Source organism: Elgaria multicarinata, chromosome 11 (genome assembly GCF_023053635.1).
Source record: "Elgaria multicarinata webbii isolate HBS135686 ecotype San Diego chromosome 11, rElgMul1.1.pri, whole genome shotgun sequence".
Taxonomy (NCBI): Eukaryota; Metazoa; Chordata; class Lepidosauria; order Squamata; family Anguidae; genus Elgaria; species Elgaria multicarinata.
The window spans coordinates 29,864,982-29,884,779 of NC_086181.1; the positions used below are offsets into that span (position 1 = coordinate 29,864,982).

The 19,798-nt window shown below is 47.7% G+C and overlaps 1 protein-coding gene across 4 annotated transcripts in view; it reads right to left on the reverse strand.

Moving 5' to 3' along the window:
* The window catches only part of PPP6R1 (protein phosphatase 6 regulatory subunit 1), a 58,722-nt gene that overhangs the window by 12,234 nt on the left and 26,690 nt on the right, over positions 1-19,798 (reverse strand). For all 4 annotated transcript variants that reach the window (XM_063138383.1, XM_063138381.1, XM_063138384.1 and 1 more), the window contains exons 7-18: positions 18,474-18,587; positions 17,681-17,846; positions 16,985-17,137; positions 15,915-16,058; positions 14,817-14,881; positions 11,708-11,823; positions 10,413-10,498; positions 9,148-9,237; positions 7,918-8,015; positions 5,438-5,495; positions 5,193-5,341; positions 1,207-1,355 (exon numbers count right to left, since the gene is read on the reverse strand). In XM_063138383.1, coding sequence (XP_062994453.1) covers positions 1,207-1,355; positions 5,193-5,341; positions 5,438-5,495; positions 7,918-8,015; positions 9,148-9,237; positions 10,413-10,498; positions 11,708-11,823; positions 14,817-14,881; positions 15,915-16,058; positions 16,985-17,137; positions 17,681-17,846; positions 18,474-18,587 — 1,388 coding nt within the window. The remainder of the gene's footprint in view (positions 1-1,206; positions 1,356-5,192; positions 5,342-5,437; positions 5,496-7,917; positions 8,016-9,147; positions 9,238-10,412; positions 10,499-11,707; positions 11,824-14,816; positions 14,882-15,914; positions 16,059-16,984; positions 17,138-17,680; positions 17,847-18,473; positions 18,588-19,798) is intronic.

A 19,798-nucleotide genomic window follows, 5' to 3' on the forward strand; every position in this document is an offset into this window, starting at 1 on the left:
GCTGGAGGACTGAATTATTTATTTATTTATTTATTACACTTATATACCGCTCCCATAGCCAGGGCTCTCTGGGCGGTTTACAGAAATTCTAAAATTGAGGTAAAAACAAGTATACAAAATTTAAAACTCTACACATAAAGCATTAAAAACCGATTAAAAACTAAACATGTGGGTAATTAGGATGTGCCGCCATATGCCTGAGTAAAGAGGAAAGTCTTGACCTGGCGCCGGAAAGATAGCAGCGTTGGTGCCAGGCGCCAATTCAAATTGAGAAAACCTCTCCAGGGCTGGGCAGGGCTGAAGGCAAAAGGAGCAGGGACAAAATCCCCCAAATGCCAGCATATTTTACTTTGAAGTTTTTACTGCCAGTCCTAAGCCTTAGGAAAGGCATTTCCCTCTTAGAATGGGAACTGCACAGAAGGCAGTAAACCACTGAACTCTATCGTCAGGGGAAAGGGGGTGCGGGACAAGGTGAAGGGGGCTGTGGCCATCTCTGGAGCTCTGGATGGCCAAATTGAGGGTGCAGGGCAACCAATTTTGACCCACACCATTGCTCTACGGCTCTGGAAGTTTACACAATTACAGCTAAGCACAGTACTATATTGGGGTGACAGGGCATCACTCCAGCTACACGTCTTCCATGTTCTTGTCATCATAGGTTGTAACCATTAGAGACACAGCCTCAACCAAGACACAGGTATCTTAGCTTATTAAGCTGCGGATATGTAGGAGCTGTGATCCTTGCTCCAGCTGCCCCTTCCCAGACTGGCGTGCCAGGAACAAAGATTCCTGGGTGAATTAACCACAATCTCCTATTCTGGTCAAGCTGGGAAACTACAGTTACCAGGATGGAACAAAACCCGGAATTTAAACCAACGCTGGCTTAAGAACTTGGTTGTATTGTGAACCTGGTAACCACAACTCCCATCATCCCCAGCCATCATGTTGGAGTAGGCTGATCTATGCTACTCAAAAATTTGGTACAGGGAAACAAGGGTAGTCATAAGTATGGTGGTCCGATCCGAGCAGAGTACATCCAGATGACTCTTCTTTTGCCGCTTTGTGAACAGGCCAACAACCTTCCCCATAGTGCTGTTAATTTTGCTTCCTCTGTGCCTCCCCCCGCGCACAACACTGGTCTGGCTGGGATGGATTCCATTTCGGTCCCCCCGCCCTGATGGCCCAAGGGCTCCGGAGAGGCCTGACCTGCTAACGTTCTCTCCTCCTCCGTTGGTTCACCGCAGCCGTTGCTGACGTGCGGGGCATCACCCTCTCCCCCGCCAGGATCCTCCTCCTCGCCGCCTTCTCCCTCTTCCGAGTCCTCGCTGTCCTCGCTGTCGGTGCTGCCAAGGCTTCTGGAAAGGCACGGGGTGGGGAAGTTGGAGGCAAAGAAGGAAAGAAGGCAACGGGGATAATTCCGTATTGGGCGTAAGAGCAGCAGGCGTCTCCACTCCAACCCTATTTCAAGTTCATGGGCAGACAGAGAGAATAACCCCCTTTCTGCGGGCTCATAGGAACATAAGGGGCCACCATATACTGACAGGGACTGTAAGAATCTGGTCTCCAATATAATTCTTAAGCTAGATTCACTAGACATGCTAGTGGGGGGGAAGATTGGCCCCAGAACAGAAAGGGCAGGTTCGCACAACACTTTGAGCCATGATAGTTTATAAGCTGCTCACAGTAGCTACTGTTATCTTCCACATGATCAGACAAATAAGCATTTCTTGTTTTCCCCGCCTTCACCGCTCTTCCCTCTACAGTCCTTCCACTCGGTATCCCAGGTTCCTTTGGGTTGGAAACCAAACTCTGGCACTCCCTGCGCCACCGCTATATCACCTGTTCTCAGAGCAGGAAAGGAGAGTTGCCCAACTCCCGCAGCCAACGGCTTGCTCTGGCTTTGGCAGGGAAGCGGTCTGTGAGACCACTGACAGAGATCCACTCACACGGATTCTAATATTCCACAGACCGAATAAGCTCACAGCTTCCTAGACTAGTTCGAACTACAAAGCCCCACTGCAGTGCTGAAACCTATCCTGGACACCTGCATCTCTCCGACTGGATGTCTCTGCCGGAGCCTCACCATCCCCACTGTTCTTAGCGCTTTGTCAATTATTAGTCCGTGTGAGAGAAACGGGCAAGCACCAAAAAGGAGGCAGGAGCTGTAAATCTGCAGAACTTTGCAGGACTGGAGCCAGAAGTCCTACACGGGCAGCCCTTGTTCTCACAATGAGAACCCAGAGCCATTACAAAGGGGCACGAGCGAAATCAGCCATGGAAGTCTGCAGGAGCGGGGCAAAACTTCAACACAGCATCCCCTAGTAGGGATTTATTTATTTATTTATCATATTTATACCCCGCTCCTCAGCCAAAAAAGGCTCTCGGAGCGGCTTACACTTAGCAAAAAAGACAGTCCCTGCCCTCAGGCTTACAGTCTAATAAAGACATGACACACAAGGAAAAGGAGTTCAGGAGGGAAGAGGTAGAGAGAGAGAGAGAAATTAAGTGGACTGGGAAAAGGGCTGATGGGATTGTCCTGCTCCCGAAGGAGGGGAGTCCAACTGGAGCAGGCCCCGATGTTTCCTCGGCCTGCTCCTGTCCCCTCGGTCTTTCTTCTTCCCCACAGGGCCAAGATGGCAGTTTGCCCTGTGGGGGTGGGGGAAGAGTCCAACAGGAGCAGGCCCCGATGTTACTTCTGCCTGCTCCTGTCCCCTCGGTCCTTCTTCTACCCCACAAGGACAAGGTGGCAGTTTGCCCTGCGGGGGTGGGGGAAGAGTCCAACAGGAGCAGGCCCCGATGTTTCCTCGGCCTGCTCCTGTCCCCTCGGTCCTTCTTCTACCCCACAAGGACAAGATGGCATCCCCTGTGGGGGATGCACCTGTGGCACAATGAAAACCCTGCATGGCTGCCAGTGCCAGACCGAGAAGGTTTTTGAGAAGGAGTTTGCAGAGTGCTGTGACAGGGGAAGGGTTGGGGCGGGGCGGGGGTGAGTGCAGTCAGTTGCTAGGCAGATCTGGGAAATAGACATCTGCCGGCTGCAGCAGAGTGGCGGCAGCGGTTTGAACCATTCTGGCCAAGCGATTCGGTCGGCGATCTTTAAATCACTCTATAAGCCACTGTGGAGTGTCAGACGACACAATAAGCCATGATGGTTTAAATAAACCTCACGGCAGATCATGGTTTATCAGGGTGGCTTATTTTGGCTACATAAGTCACCGTGGTTGGAGAAAACCACCGGCAGACACAATATTCCCTGGTGGTTTCTAAGCTAGGGTGAGTAGCTTATAAGCCACCATGGCTTATCATGAGATGCGAACCCAGTCAAAGTCTAATCGTTGGTGTTAAATTGGAGGTGGTTTACAAGGGAGCAAATACCAAATAGGATATTGGAAAGGGAATTAGACCTAAAGAAGGGACGCTGTACGTTTTAAAATATACAGGCAGACACTGTACACCGACTCATTGCAGCCTTGGATTTATTGGCTGGTAATAACAGCATTATACATTATTATGTGCTGTTAACCTGTGCTGAGCACTGGGCAAACCAACCAGTCCCCGCTGAAGCTGCTTCCTTTCATTCTTGCTAAGCGGAGGAGGGCATCAGATCGGGCCCCCTGCTGCAGAAAGGCGTGTGACAGCCCACTCGGGCGATTCCAGGAGCTGTGCCCTCCTCTGCAGGACTTTCTGGTGCATCGGGGGTGGCTTTGGACTCACCTCACAACCCCTACTGCATGACGTGAGCTGTAGGGTGGACACGAAGACACGCCCGCCATATCATGTGCCGGGTTCGGACGGCACGGCCACGCCTGCTGCGTCATGGCAAATTACGCAAATCACAGTCGTGTGCACCGGGGGGGGGGGGGGGGGGAGAGAAGCCACGATGGCTTCTTTGACCCCCGTGACTGCCCGAACCAAGCCTGTGAGTCTCTCTTTTGCCCACCAAAGGAAGAGGAAGTTGCCTCTACAAGTCCTGCCTGCTGAGTGGGGAAGGGGAAGGAGCCCCCGCTGCCTTCCCAATGAGCAGGAAGCACCTTCGCAGCAAGTCCAACATTTTTATCTAAAGAGCCATAATACAAAAACGGGAAGGGGGGGGAGAGAACAGAATGAACAACTAAAGAAATGTGTACTTTAGACAGGAGGCAATGAGGCCAGAGAATCATAGAGCTGGAAGGGGCCATTTAGACCATCCGGCCCAACCCCCTTCTCAGTGCAGGCATCCCGTTTAAAGCATTCCTGGCAGAACTGCTTGAATACCTTCAGAGAGGCAGAGAGCCCACCACCTCCCTAGGCAGTTGGTTCCACTGGGCCTATTCGCACAGTCGCAGAGGGGGAAATAAATCATGGTGGCTTATTTCCCCTGCCACGCATGCCGGTCGTGTTCCAGGAGGATTTTAAACCCTAAAGCAGCCCCATGGATACTGGGTGGTTTGTTAGCCACGGCAACAATTATATTATATTATATTATATTATATTATATTATATTATATTATTTATTTGTATATGGCTTTTTGCCCAATACTGGGCCTCAAGGCGGCCTTATAAAATTTAAAACGTATACATTTTAAAACCTATGAAAAGAAATATTAAAAAGAAGTCACCCTCACCGGGTTTGCACTACACAGCAAGTTGTGCCAGCGAGGGTAATCCCACCCACTCCAACATGCAGCCAGCATGCACAATTGGGGGGGGGGGGGGAGAGAAGCCACCCTCCTCTGACCGCTAGGAAGTCTTTCATGATATTCAGCTGAAATCTGCCTCCCTGTAGCTTCAGCCCATTATTTCATAACGTACGGTCTTGGATGATAGAGAACAGGCTGCAGCCCTCTTCTGCGTGACAACCCTTCAAGGTGCTTGTAAAGTAGTATCAGGTCCTCCCCTCCGTCTTCTCTTCCCAAGGCTAAACATACCCAGTTCCTTCCATTTTTCCTTGCAGGACCTTAGTAAAAGCTGTTTTTTTTTACACAGGAGTTTACAGTCAAAGCAGGAGGAATATGAGCCAGTTTGAGGCTAGGGGAAAGGGGGGGGGGGGGGGAAGAAGGATACTTAGAGATTTCCGAAACTAAAAACATGCAATAGGGAAACTCTTCCATGTGAAAGGAGAAGCAGAGGGGGGAAACTAACAAGAACCCTTTGGCCGGAAGTTTGTTGTCTGTTTGACAACAATGGGCCTTGTGCAGGAGATCTTCCCCTACCTGACTGCTGTGGGCTGCGCCGTGCCGGAAGAAACAGCGGCCTCCTTCTCCTGCCAGATGTCCTCCCCGTCAGAACCGTCAGCCTCCTCGTCGTCATCAAACTGCTGGATCCGCTCTTTGTAGCAGATGTCAAAAAGGTTGGAATTGGGCTGCAGGAGAAGGGGGGGGAGAGAGGCGGATCAGAACCTGGGCCAGATTCCGGGGGTGGGGGGGGGGAGAGGTGGCTCTAGAAAAGCGACACTTACGCTATCGTCGTCCGCGTTTAAGGAGAAGGTGATGTTGGCTGTCTTGTCGAAGGGGGCGCTGAAACAAAGCAAGGAGACTATGGTGGAGGTTGGAAGACATGACTGCCTCCTTGCGTGGGAAAGCAGCAAGGCCTCATTTGGAAAGACGGGAAGGAAGAAGGATCCACACACAGTGTCGGGGGCGGGCGGGTGGGGATTTCTTCTTTTATGGAAACTTCAGAATGAACAATAAATTGTTTGGTGTTTACCTAGTGCTTCAGAGAGTGCGTTCACAGCACTTTGCAAACAATAACCCTGTATGGGTCAGTATTCTTACTCCCATATTGCAGATAGGGGTGCCGAGACAAAGGTAGCAGCTTGCCTAAGCCTACATAATGAGCAAATTCGTGGAAAGACTTTCCAATGCATGGCTGTTTTGGCTATATGTGCTCTTCTTCCAGCCACACTAGGATTTTAACAAATCCTTCCCTCCCTTTGGGCAAGATTCCTTAGTTCTCATGCCCTTTGTCAAGGTCCCCTTTCCTAGAAGAAACAGAAGGGTCAGATCTCCTGTTCCCTGTTCCCAATATTAATCAGTGCTCTAGCAAGCAATCCAAGGTGGCAGGGCTTTTTTGGTGGTGGCCCCATGGAACAATTAACTTATACTTTTCATTTCACTGCCTTGCGAAGGCTATTATACTTTTTAAAATCTAGGCTACCATCGAATGGGAGACTGTGAACAGGGGCAACAAAGCAAGACTTATACACAGACCCAATTGCAGAACACAGCAGCCAGAACCAAGGCACCAATTGCCACCACCAGCAAGTGAGTGAACCAGCTCTACAGCCCAACCAACCAACCACCCTCCCTCCCTGTAGTGAGGGTGGTCATGCTGTTGTCGTCCATCTTATTTCCCCCTAGAGGTGCAGGGCAGCTAAGCTACCCTTGAACCCACAGAAAAGAGTGAAGCTCAATATGTATTTGTGAAGAATAGATCTGGGCTTTCATTTATAGCCTGATCTGCTTGGTGATGTTATCTCCTTAGTGGAGGAAAGTGAGACAGAACTGCAGGCATGGAAGGGACAGATATAGCCCGGTGCCCTTGTTTGCGGCTTGAATGGAGCACGGCAGCGCATGAGGCATTACCTTTTCAGCTGTCGGAAGTGAGCACTGCAGGGCAGAGAGAGAGAGAGGGAGAGAAAGAGAGGGAGAGGGAGAGAGAGAGAGGCAGACACGTGAAATCAGGGGGGCTGGGCAAAGAAAGAGACTGCCCTGGGGTGGGGCAATGAGGGGACTGCCAGCAAGGCCCCAGGCTTCCCTCTCTTGCACTAGCGCTGCCCTCTGAAGGAAGAGATGCATGCTGGAGCTGCCTCAACGAAAAGGAACTGGTGAAAAGCAAACAACTGGGCAGCCTTTGCTGAGAGCAGGGGATACCTAAGAAGGTTAACAGAGCCCAGGAGGACAAAACTGCCTTCAGAGGAATGCTTCATGCTCTGTGGGACTTCCTGGGAGCATCTGTCTGCTGTGGAAGCAGAACGTTGGACTAGAACAGCCTTAGGACTCATCCAGCAGGGCTCGCTTTAGGTTCTTATACCTCACAAATCCTCTTCCACAGAACCCAAGAATCCTAGGGTCTGCTCTGTCAGCCCAGACACCTCAGGGAACAGAGGCTGACACCTGGGTACGCGAGGCAAAACTGGAAACATCCTCACCCTTACTTTCTGGGTGCTCCGGCCACCTTCTCAAGAGAAGCCAAGTAATGCTGACTTAAAGACCTCTCTCTCTCTCACTCTCCCCCCCCGCCCGCCCCAGAATGCAGGGTGAGGATCTAGCACAGCCTTCTCCAACCTATGTTTCTCCAGATGTTTTGGTCTACAACTCCCATCATCATCCCCAGCCACCACGACCAATGGTCAAGGATGATAGAAAAGTTATAGGCCAAAACATCTGCAGGGACCCAAGTTAGGGATGTTGGAGCATCTCCCATGGGCTGCTTGACAGCAGAAGAGGCAATGAACCAAGGCTCTTCCCTTCCTTCCCAGGTTAGTACTGTGCCTCCTTGTCACTCCATGGCACAAGGATTGTGTGTGCAATCACATGCAAATGACATGCGCCCCAGATTTCTGGGAGGCCGGGGAATAATCTGCTCCTCACAGGTGAATCCACAACTGAGCTGTCAGAAGCTAAACACAGACACAGATGAAGATGACCAGTGGAGGCACAGTGTCCCCTGCTGTTATCGGACCAAGCAGATGCAAACTCATATGTGGGGCGTATAGACAACACTCCCCGCCCCTCTGGAATTCTGGCTCTGAACTCCTCATTAAAACATGCTCCCTTCCCAAAGGATGCAGAAAGCCCCCATGCCGTGCTACTGTTCTCACAGGAGGCAGGGATTACTGTCAGCCAACAAGCATAGAACAAGTAAAAAAGAAGGAGTTGATACACAAAGCAGCGCATGGGAAGAGCCAAGGGAGAAAGTGAACGTGACGCCACTAACTTGACGTTCTCTTCCTGCTCGCCAAATTCTTCGTCATTAAAGCCAAAGTGGTCAATGAACACAGAAGTCATCTGCTGCAGCTGGTAATCGACAAAGGCCTACAAGAGGAGGAGGAGGAGGAGGAGGAGGAGACAAGGAAACGGTTCAAATGAGGAAACTGGCGTGTGGGGGAGAAGACGATCACACATGGTGTAACGGAGATTGACGAGGAGGAAAGATAGTTATTAGGTCCGATGGGACTATCTAAATCTGGTAACAGGAAACACAGATCAACAGGCATTCTTTTCTGGAACAAAATCATGTGTTCCCCTCGAGCCTTAAATCTGAACTTGGACTCTTGGCATGGGCTCATCCCAAGTAACATTTGCCTGGTGTGAGTAGCAGCTGCCTGGGGTTATTTGATACCAAATAATTTTGTGACCCACTTCCCTACATAAAAAAATACAAAGCGGAGTGTGAGGCAAGTCAGGAAAACTGCAAAAGCCATTCAAATTGCATCTCGAAGGACAAAAGAACAGGATTCCACAGCCAGTGATTCAGGGCAGGAGTTATGGTGGTGAGAAATGAGGGTGACAAGGCAGATGTGTACTCCAGGAACCTTTTCCAATGGAAGGTGAGCACAGCTGCTTACAGAAGCATCCCTCCCTTAACAGCACAGATGGAACTTTCCTCTGGGACAGGAGGGGCCATTTGTCAGAAAAAGCAAGGATTCTGCATGGCCACGAGCCATCTAGAGTGCAGAATACACTCCCAAATATAGGTGATTGCTATGGACTCCTGAGCTTTCAGTTTTTTTAAAAAAGGTTTCTAGCCCTCATGTATATAGAGCAGCCTTCCTCAACCTGGGGCGCTCCAGATGTGTTGGACTACAACTCCCAGAATGCCCCAGCTGGCTGGGGCATTCTGGGAGATGCTGTCCAACACATCTGGAGCGTCCCAGGTTGAGGAAGGCTGATATAGAGTAAGTGTATTATTTATTTACATAATTAACGGGTAAGTTGGTTGAGGGCAAGGAAGAGGGAGGGGAGAAGACCAGAAGAATTTTTGGAGCAAGCTTCACATTTTTAATGCCAAGATGGCCTCAAGCTTTTTTTAAAAAAAAAATATTCTAGGTTTCTAAGTAACCAAACACATGAGGGCGGTTGCAGCCCTGGGCTAGGCAAGAGCACCCCAAGGCAGGTTATGAGATACCATCTCTCCCAAGGGGCCTGGACGGGACCCCGCACTTGCCTGCTGCAGGACAGCCTCCTGGGGGAAGCTGAACTCCTTGAGGTCGTTCTCATCGTCATCACTTGACGAGTGGAGGTTGTGCATGTTTACCTGAAGGAGACGAGAATTTGTTAGGAGAGTCCTATAGCAGTCTTCAAATACTTAAAAGTTTGTCACTCAGAGGAGGGCCAGGATCTCTTCTCGATCCTCCCAGAGTGCAGGACACGGAATAACGGGCTCAAGTTAAAGGAAGCCAGATTCCAGCTGGACATCAGGAAAAACTTCCTGACTGTTAGAGCAGTGCGACGGTGGAATCAGTGACCTAGGGAGGTTGTGGGCTCTCCCACACTAGAGGCCTTCAAGAGGCAGCTGGACAACCACCTGTCAGGGATGCTTTAGGGTAGATTCCTGCATTGAGCAGGGGGTTGGACTCGATGGCCTTGTAGGCCCCTTCCAACTCTGCTATTCTATGATTCTATGATTTGACAGAAAGAAGACACTGGGGGAGATCAAATGGAACCAACTACTTCCTGTGATAGGTTCTTCCACAGAGGCCCTCGTTGGAGCAATTAAGCCCCACCAAGCCTCTCCGTTTCATTGCCCTACACAAGTTCCTCCCACTCCCATGCCTGCTGCGGCTGCTGGCAACCTGAATCCTAGCTAAGACGTCGCCTTAGGCTACTGAGAATTGGCAGCACGCTAAGGAAAGTAGAGACTTGGGAGAGAGGCAGGCCGCCAGGGAAGCCATGCAGGATGAAGAACACACAGGCCAAGTAGGAAGAATGGCGTATCCCCCTATAAATCCCACCACTGTCAACCAAGCTGGATGCTTTGGTTGGCACTGGCCGTCTGGAGCAGGGGTGGGCAACTTGTGGCCTACAACTCCCATCAGCTCTAGCCAGCATAGCCAACGGTGAGGGATTCTGCGAGTTGTAGGCCAAAATATCTGAAGGGCCACAAGTTGTCCATCCCCCCGCCTCCGCCCCGATCTAGAGCAGGCAGCCTTCCAACTCGGAAGAGCTAAAAAGTGGAGGCACAGAACCCGTTTTCCCCCCAAGGGCAGATGTTTGACCCAGATCGTCTGGGACATGACATTAACAAGTAATACTTCTGTGAATGCAGAAGAGAAAGAGGCCCCCCCCCCTCAATTTTCCATCTCTGGTAGAATCTATTCCAGGTCCCTGTCAAGCCACAATACGCGCAGGCAAAACTGCCATTTCTAGTTAATTATTTTATTACTTTATTACATAATACGAAACACAGACTAGAGAGGAGAGAAGACTTACGAGATCCACAGTGTTCTTCTTGTTAGTCTCTGACAAGGGCCCCGAAACAAACTTATCCCACTGCTCCTGCTCCTCTTCAGGCAGCTCTGCAAAGGAGAAGATGTGAGCCCAGGGGCTGATGGGCAGGAGAACCATCTTCCTCCATAGTACATAACAATACAGAGGTGGCAGAAGACAGAGAGAGTCGTCACAGAAGGTAGCTTGGAGCCAGAGAACCCAAAGCCGTTTCCAGCAATGCACAAGAATCTGGGCTTCCCAACGTTCAAAAGGTCCGACTTGTTCAATTAGCACAACACCCACACCATCATCATCACGCTTTTCTATATCTTCTCTTGTCAAAACCTCCTTTTCCGCAGCCTAACAAATCGGAGGCCAATTATTACCTGCTTGCATTGGCTGCCTATACGTTTCCGAGCCCAATTCAAGGTGCTGGGTTTGACCTATAAAGCCTCACACGGCTTGGGACCACGATACCTGATGGAACGCCTCTCCCGGCATGAACCTACCCGCTCACTGCGCTCTACATTTAAGGTTCTACATTTAAGGTGTCTACTCTGAGGGAAGCTCGGAGAATGGCAACAAGGGGAGGGCCTTTTCAGTGGTGGCCCCCCCAATTATGGAATGATCTCCCCGACGAGGCTTGCCTGGCACCAACATTGTTATCTTTTCGGTGCCAGTTTAAGACCTTTCTCTTCTCCCAGGCATTTAACAGCATTTAACAACATGAGCTGAGTTTTTTTTTTTTTTAACGGACCCCAGAATAGCTGTTTTTATGAGGATATTGTTGTTTTTATGCTTTTTATGTTTTTAATCTTTGTATATTTGTTTTTAATGTACACTGTTTTTAACTTTTGTAAACCGCCCAGAGAGCTTCGGCTATGGGGCGGTATATAAATGCGATAAATAAATAAATAATTTCAAATGGAAAAGAGCACATTTTCCGAGCTCTATACATACAATAATGTAATCTGGGTTCTTAAGGCTTCAAAATCCAGACTATTCCACATCCTTTGGTCTAGGAAGGCGGCTCACTCTACCGCCCCTCCAGTGCCCCAGATGAGAACTCCCTGTATAAAAAGCAGATCCGACTCCAGAGGCAGCTGCATCCCAGCATTGAGATTCAGGGGCCCATGTCTCTCCCACCCGAAAGGCAAGGAGCTGAATGGCCAGAAGGCCCGGTACAAGCCAACGCCCACTTCAGCAGTGAGGCTCCCTGAAAGTTATCTGAGCCAACCCCATCCAAGGCACTCGCCCCCCCCCCCCACCCCACGCGGAAGGCTGCCCATCCCCACTACCTTTCAAGAGCTGCTTGACGAGGGCGGAGTGGGGCCACTTCTCGGAGCCTTGAGCTAAGGCATTGGCAATGCAGGTGAGGTGCCCCATGTAGCCCTTGCGCCTGCCCCCATCCGACCTGAAACGGAGGAAGACAGAGAGGATGGAGGTGAGCTGCTCAGAGAAGGTAAGAGAGGTTGGGAATTTAAGGGAATGGAATTGAAAGTTAAGAACGAGATTAAATATTTGGGAATTAAAATTACAAAAAATCTAGAGAATTTAGAAAGGGAAAATTTAACGAGGTTAAAGAAGGAGGTACTAGAGAAATTGGAGAAATATAAAAGATTAAATTTATCTTGGTTTGGGAGAATAGCTTTGATAAAAATGAAGATATTAGCTAAAATTAATTTTGTATTTAGGATGCTACCTATAAAAATATCAGAAACCGAGATAAAAAGTTGGCAAAATATTATTAATAAATATTGTAATGGAGAAAAGAGAGCAAGAGTGAATAAAAATAATTGGTACCTAAGCCAAAAAAAGGGGGGAATGGGTCTCCCAAACATAAAATTATACTACGTAGCAAATAGATTAAGACATGTTGTAGAAGCAATTATGGGAGTAGGAGATTTATATTGGATGGAAGAAAAAATCATAAGTAAGGTAGAGATGAATCTGGAGAATGTTTTTTTTAAAGATGGAGGAAGAAAGTGGGTTGGAAGTATAGATAATCCACTCCTGAGGACTCAATGGGAAATTTGGAGTAAATTTAAAGGGAAGCTGCTTCCGAGCAACTCTCCCTTAGCACCGATAATAATGTTAAAGAATTTCCCAGAGGATCTAAAGGGCAGATTATGTAAAATATTAAAAGAGAAAAATAAAATAAAATTAAAGGATTGGGTAAGAGATATTAAAACAAGAGAGGATATGGAAAATTTGTTAAAGGAGAAGAAGCTATCTTGGTTAGAATATGGTCAATTAGAACAATGGAATAAAAAGTGGATTAAAGATAATAGAATGTGCAGAAAGATGACGAGGTTTGAAGAATTAGTAGTAAGTAAGGAGAAAGGAAAAGGAGGTAGTATAGTTTCAAAAGGATTAATGAGTGAAATATATAAAATATTGTTAGAGAAGGAGTTTAGAGAGAATACAGAGAAAATGATTTGGGAATCAGATTTGAAGATACAAATAGGGCGACAGAGCTGGGAGGGACTATGGAAACAAAGAGTGTTGAGAAGTTTATCAGTAAGAATAAAGGAGAATTATTTTAAAATTTTATGGAGGTGGTACCTAACCCCGGTTAGATTGAATAAGATAAGTGATCAACATTCAGCAAATTGTTGGAGAGGATGTGGGGAAAAAGGAACGTATTTACATATGTGGTGGCAATGCAAATATGTACAAAGATTATGGAAGATGGTGTTCTCAGAAATTGAAGAAATAGTGGGAATGAAAATAGAACAAACACCAAAAATAGCATTGCTGTCACTATTTGAAGATATAAAGTGTGGAAAAGGAACTATAGAGCTGATATCGAGTTTGTTGGTTGCAGCACGATTGATGATAGCTAGGAACTGGAAGATCCAAGGGGAATATTCTATTGAGAAATGGTATAAAGTAGTATGGGACATAGCCATTAATGATAAACTGACATGCAATATTAAGTGGAGAAAAGGCGTAACTAAAATAAATGAGTTCGAAGGAATCTGGAAACAGTTCCTAGTGTTCGTGTTTACTAAGGGAAGTGGGAAACCACCAGCAGAAGAAATGATTAGATTTTGGACTCAAGAATGATCCCGAGGTGGGGGGTGCACTTTTATGTTAAGAATGAAGATGTTGTAGTGTGATAAGGCATATGTAATAGTTTTTGATATTTGTACTCAACAATTATTCAATATGTATGCAGCAGATATTTGATGTATTTTTTTTTTATTGTGTTTGTTTCAGTTATATTTTGGAAATGTTTATCTATGTTTATATAGTGTTGAAAATGAATTAAAAAAAAAAAAAAAAAAAAAAGAGAAGGTAAGAGAGGGTGGAGGCGGACATGTCCTGTCATGGGCAAGAAAAGGCACAGGAGGCACTGCAAGGGGAAGGCAGGCACTGCAGGTGTGGGCCTCCTGTGGCCCCCGGCCTAATTTCGTAAGCCTTGTTGGTGCAATCAGTTTAGAGAGCTGGCAAAAGCCGTCTGCCCTTTCCTTGGCAGCCTGCTCTGGGCACAGGAAAAGGGAGCGGGGAAAACAAGCGGCAGAAAGAGAAAACAGGGTGACCAACCCATTTTGGGCTCTGGTCCCGCCCACTGCCGCCTTTGGTCCCACTCATTGCCCATATACAGCCCTCAACACATTACCCATGAGGCAATGCAACCTTCGACAGAAAAAAAAGGTGTCCCACCCACCCCTGCTTTAGAATCTGTGCTGCCCTTGCAAGATGAAGCCAGTGAGGCTGTTCTGGGTTTGGGAGTATAGTTGATGGAGGCCACAACGGAAATGGGAGCCTGCCTTATAGCACATCAGGCTATTTGCCCACCTACCCCAGTACTGCCCATTCTGACTGGCAGTGGCTTTCCAGATCTCAAGCAGGTACCCTCACCTGCTGCGAGGCACGTTATTTCCCCCACTCCCAACAGATCTTCCGCATAAGCAGTGGCGTTTTTATCCAAGGTGCATGGAGGGGTATGAGGACCTTGGGTGGCAGATCAGGGTCTAAAAGGGTCAGAAGCAGCCAGTGAAACGCCACGGGCAAAAAGGGGTTAAGGGAGAGGCCCTGAAGCATTAGGGCAGCCTTCCTCAACCTGGGGCACTCCAGATGTGTTGGACTACAACTCCCAGAATGCCCCAGCCAGCTGCTGGCTGGGGCATTCTGGGAGATGCAGTCCAACACATCTGGAGCGCCCCAGGTTGAGGAAGGCTGCATTAGGGGATGAACAGAAAGAACGATCTTTCCAGGAAGAGAAAAAGGGCACAGAAAGAGACGGTATCACACTCAAAAGAGGGTTACACAGCATTACGACTCACTCCAGAATTGCTGTTTGCCCCGGGCTACAGGCCCTTAGAGACTCTTGTTTACCAGGCAAGGGGAAGAGGACCATCCAACCATGAGCCACCCCAAACTTCCCCATGAAGTACTCACTGCGACTGCTCGTTTTCTTCCCAGGCAGACAAGATTCTTTGGATTAAGCGACACTTCTGCAGCAACTACAGTGAGAAAGACGATGGAGCTCACTCACACAAAGAATACCAAGTTACATGAACATCAGCGCCTACATCGCAATAGGAAGGATTCTGGTTTCTCAACTAAAGGTTACTGGCCTCAACTACACCAAGCAGGATATAGCACTATGAAAGCGATACATGGTATGTGTCAATGGACCCCAACAGTTGTCAGTGCACTACAATACCACTATGAAGCAGTTGTGTGGCTCCTGCCCATAGTGCAATATCCTGCTTGGTGTAGATGAGGCCTCAGTTGGAAATTCCAAACAAGCGTCTAGCTCTCACTGGTGTAGAGAAAAAACTAAAGGGGGGTGGGCTGAAAGGAAGACTCTGGAAGCGAAGTGGCAGAACTCCGTTTGACCTCCTTCCCCATCCTTTAATGTGTTTTGCCGCTTATTTATTTATTACATTTTTATACCGCCCAATAGCCGAAGCTCTCTGGGTGGTTCACAAAAATTAAAACCATAGTAAAACAACCAACAGGTTAAAAGCACAAATACAAAATACAGTATAAAAAGCACAACCAGGATAAAAACCACGCAGCAAAATTGATATAAAATTAAAATACAAAGTTAAAACAGCAAAATTGAAATTCAAGTTAAAATTAAGTGTTAAAATACTGAGTGAATAAAAAGGTCTTCAGCTGGCGACGAAAGGAGTACAGTGTAGGCGCCAGGCGGACCTCTCTGGGGAGCTCATTCCACAACCGGGGTGCCACAGCGGAGAAAGCCCTCCTCCTAGTAGTCACCTGCTTAGGCACTTGTCAACTAAATCCAGCCATCCACTCCTCCCTTCGCCACCTGTACCCTGCCACACTCACTCAATCGGCCCCTAACGTCATCGTCACCACCCCACCACCTCCAATTCTTCCCTCTTTCATTTTTCATAGGTGGAGGCATTTGCTTGAACGGAAAGGCCATCAATTGCTCTTCCCTTTCCCAACAGCCTGCTACCCCCCCAGCCGGGCTCAGTGTGGGAAAAGCTTGGGATCGCAGGCACGCCATTTGAGACTTACATGTTGGATGACAGGGTGCTCTGGGAGGGGCTCCGAGTGGTTCTCAATGGTCTCATCCCCAGCGTGGGAATTGAAAACACTGCTAAGGCAGGCCTCCACTTGAGCGTGCAAGAAGTTGTTGTACGTATACTTGAAGTAGAGGTCCTGGCAGCGAGAGACAGAAGGGATTATGAATAGCCAGCTAGAAATTTGTAGAATACCACTATCTCCTGTTTTACACCTCTGACCCCAAAACTAACATCATGCTACCATCTGTAATGCCAAGGCGATAAAATCGCAGTGTTGTAAACAAAACACACACAACTATTTCCTAAAGATGAAATATTTAGGCAAACAAGTAGTTCAATTAAAATCAATTCAGTGTTTGAATCATGTGGGAAAGGTGCCTCCAATTCATTTAAAAAGAAAAAAAAATCATACAAAATTGTAAAAGTTGCAGGTGGCAAATGCCATCTTAGTGAGGAGGGTGAGTGTGAGAATTGCTTACCCTAATTTTAAGGAGCTGTTGGCAGAGTTAGATGTGTAAATGTCTAGAAACTTGCAGTAGTTACTTGATTGTCAATACCAAACCTTGTAATAAAAAGACCTGTCCTGAACTGATCACACAGATAAAAACATTGTATTTATAATAAAATCCTAGGGCTGCCACTTGATTAAAGGATTCTTGGCTGCATGGCCCAGTTCACACATCATGGTGGAGCTCTTGAGTTGTTTTCACTTTTCATTGTTTTCACTTTTCATTTCACGTTCCTGGGTTGTTTCATGATATGTGAACCTGGAAACTGGGTTGTTTATGGTTTAAACAACCCAGAATTAAGCCGACAATTGCCCATTCTGTTTGTCCTCTCAATTCCTGGGTTGAACAACCCAGGAGTTGCCACCATGATGGGTGAAGCAGCTCAGTGAGTTTGAGTCTAACAACTAAATCTGCATAGAAGAAACCATTGCTGCAAAGTCAAAAAGCATGTTTGCCTTGATTTAAAGCATTATTTTAGAAAAGACATTTCCCTTACAGGCTGTGGAAAACGGAGTTTGAAGCAACAACAGATTGGTGCAGCGCTGGTACTCACCAACATCGTGTCGAGGGCCCCAAGCTCTATAATCTCATCCTGCAATGCTGCATTGTTGGTGCCCAGTGAGCTGGCCAGCAGCTTCACCACATGCAGGCGCGTGTTTCCTAATGGAGGGTCTAGAATTCCCCACGTTGTCTGCAGGGCCTCTTTCTGCCAGAGGGAGAAAGGTGCAGAAATCTTTTTTTTAAAACAGTCCAACTCCCAGTTCCATCAACACCCTCGCCCCCGATATCGATCATTTCTCCCTTTCACCTCCCTGCTGGGCTGTGCCAAAGAGAGGGGTGTCGAGTTATACCAAGACGATGGAAATTAGACCCTGTCCTGGCTTTTCCTGGCACAGAAACCAACCTACAACTAGTGAATGAGTTGCCCTTCTTCAAAAGAACACAGCTACTCTAAAATGCAAACACACAGAGACAACACACGCAGATACCAAACCCTTGGAAAGGTTCCTGCAGATATTTAGTATGCAAGTGGGAGCCAGCACGGTTGGGATTATGTGGGCTTCTTCTACAGCAATTGTTTGAGGATCCCACCCTTCAAATCCAAGGATCTGTAAACTCCTTAAGTGCTCTCACAGTCATGCATTCTGCTAGGCTTCTCCCCACTCTGCCCTCTTCACTCCCAGTCTAAGCAGCAACACACACACACACACACACACACACACACACACACACACACACACCAACCAACCTTTGGTGGGTCGAGGAGCAGCCGGTGAAGCTCCCTGAGACGCTGTTTGATGGCAAGCAGAGTTCCCAGACTGGCCTGGCTGGAAGCCACTTCACAGTTGGGCCCGGTCACCTCCATCTGCCCCTCCAGGTTGCAGTAAAAGCCCCCCATGCCACCCAGCTCCGTCCTGCAAGGGAGATCAGGGCTCTTCACATACAGATCTCAGGCTGTGTGCACCAGAAGAACACACACCTCAGATATCTGAACTCTGCCCCAAGGGAATTCAAATCCTTTGAATAAATTATGGAAACCAAGTTCATCAAGTCAGAATTATGGCTTTTGAATCCATCTCTTTTTCCATTTTTCTTTCTGGAATCTCATCATGGGGGGGGGAGAAAAAAAGAGGGGGAGGGATACTCGAACAAGGTTTTGTTTGCTTTTAACACAAGAACTGGAATGACAAAAGTATACACCGATGTAGCGAAAGATATGGAGACCGAGAACAGGAAATTGATCTCACAGTAAAGATGCAGAGCGCTGGGCAACGGATCCAGAAGCCCTGGTTACGAGAGACTTCACAAGGCACTGCCTGCATGTTTCTGATCTGCTGATCACAACCGTCGGGACTAGAAACTATTTTAAGGGGTGGGGGGAGGGGGGGAACGGCCGTGATGATGCAACACTGCTGCAAACAAGGTGCACATGCTGAGGTTTAGAATGTACAAGCCCGCTCATCGCTTTGGCTCTGCATGGTTCTTTTGCATGTAAGAAACTGTGCCGGCCCCTCAGCCCCCCTCCTCCCACAGGCCCCTACCTGGGTCTGCGCGGTTCCAGCAGAGTCAGCAAGACCTGGATCCCGTTGACGATGACGGACTCACTCTGTTCTCCGTCCAGCATATTGCTCAGCAGCTGCTCAATCGTCTCCTGCCTGGGTGCAAGGGAGCGGAATGGGAATGGGAGCCGACTCTCCCTGTATGAGCCGACTCATAGGGGCCTACGCTTCCGGCAGGCCTATCCAGTGTAATTTTAGGGTGTTTTTCAAAATGATTTTAGGATGTTTTAACAATGTACATTATGTTTTAATTCAGTTTTACGTATTTATAGTCATTGTTGCTCCCCGCCTTGATCAGAATGGAGAGGTGGGTAAGAAATATTTTATTATGATTATTACTACTACTACTATGGATGCCAGAGGTCAGCTTCAGAGGCCCTTCTCTGTGTGCCTCCTGTGAGGAAAGCTTGGGGACAGGGGACGGATAGTGCAGGAACGGGGCTTTACTGTGATATGGCATGCTCTCCCCAAGGAATCTCATCTGGCACCGACACTGTCATATTTTCCGCACCAGGCAAAGATGTCCTTATTTACCCAGGCGTTTGGACATTAGCTATGCGTTTGTGGTGTTCGTTCTGGGCCGAGGAGGGGTTTTGTGTATTTGTAGATGAACACTTTTCATATTGTATTGTTTTTAGTTTGTTTTTACAGTACTTTTATTCGTATTATAGTGCTGATTATGGTTTCTCCAGTGGGAAGTGACACGTACATTTAAATCTTCATCATAACAATAATAGTTAAAAAGAAAAAGCAGCTCTGTGAGAAAGTTCTCAATGATGCTCCTGATAACTAAGCAAGGAAGGTGCTTACCCCAACACTCAGCGCATGCTCAGAGGCTTGTCTCTTTACCCAAAGGGAGGCAATAGCACTCCAGCCACTCAACCAAAGCTTTAGAAAAATCCAAAGTCTTTCTGTACAAGGGAAGAACACCCTAATGTAGGATTGTACAGAGACCGTGAATACATTACACACAAAAAACCCATCTCATTTATCCTTGCAACAACCCTGCATGCCTGCAAATTACTCAATGCTACCCAAAGAGTTTTCAAGATTGCCAGGTTCAAACCTGACATGGTATCCAACTTGGAACCAGGTGAGAGACCTCTGTTATTAACAGCCACAACGATGCCAAAAGCAGAGACCGGACAGTTTGGGACAAGGGGATCTTGCATCTCAGCACCAGGTGAGGCACCACTGTATAGCAAGCAGGGCGTCAATGCAAAGCTAGTCAGATTGAAAGAGAACTTTTATGTTTTGATTGTAAGGATCTTACTGATTATGTTTAATCAATAATGCTCAACATTCAA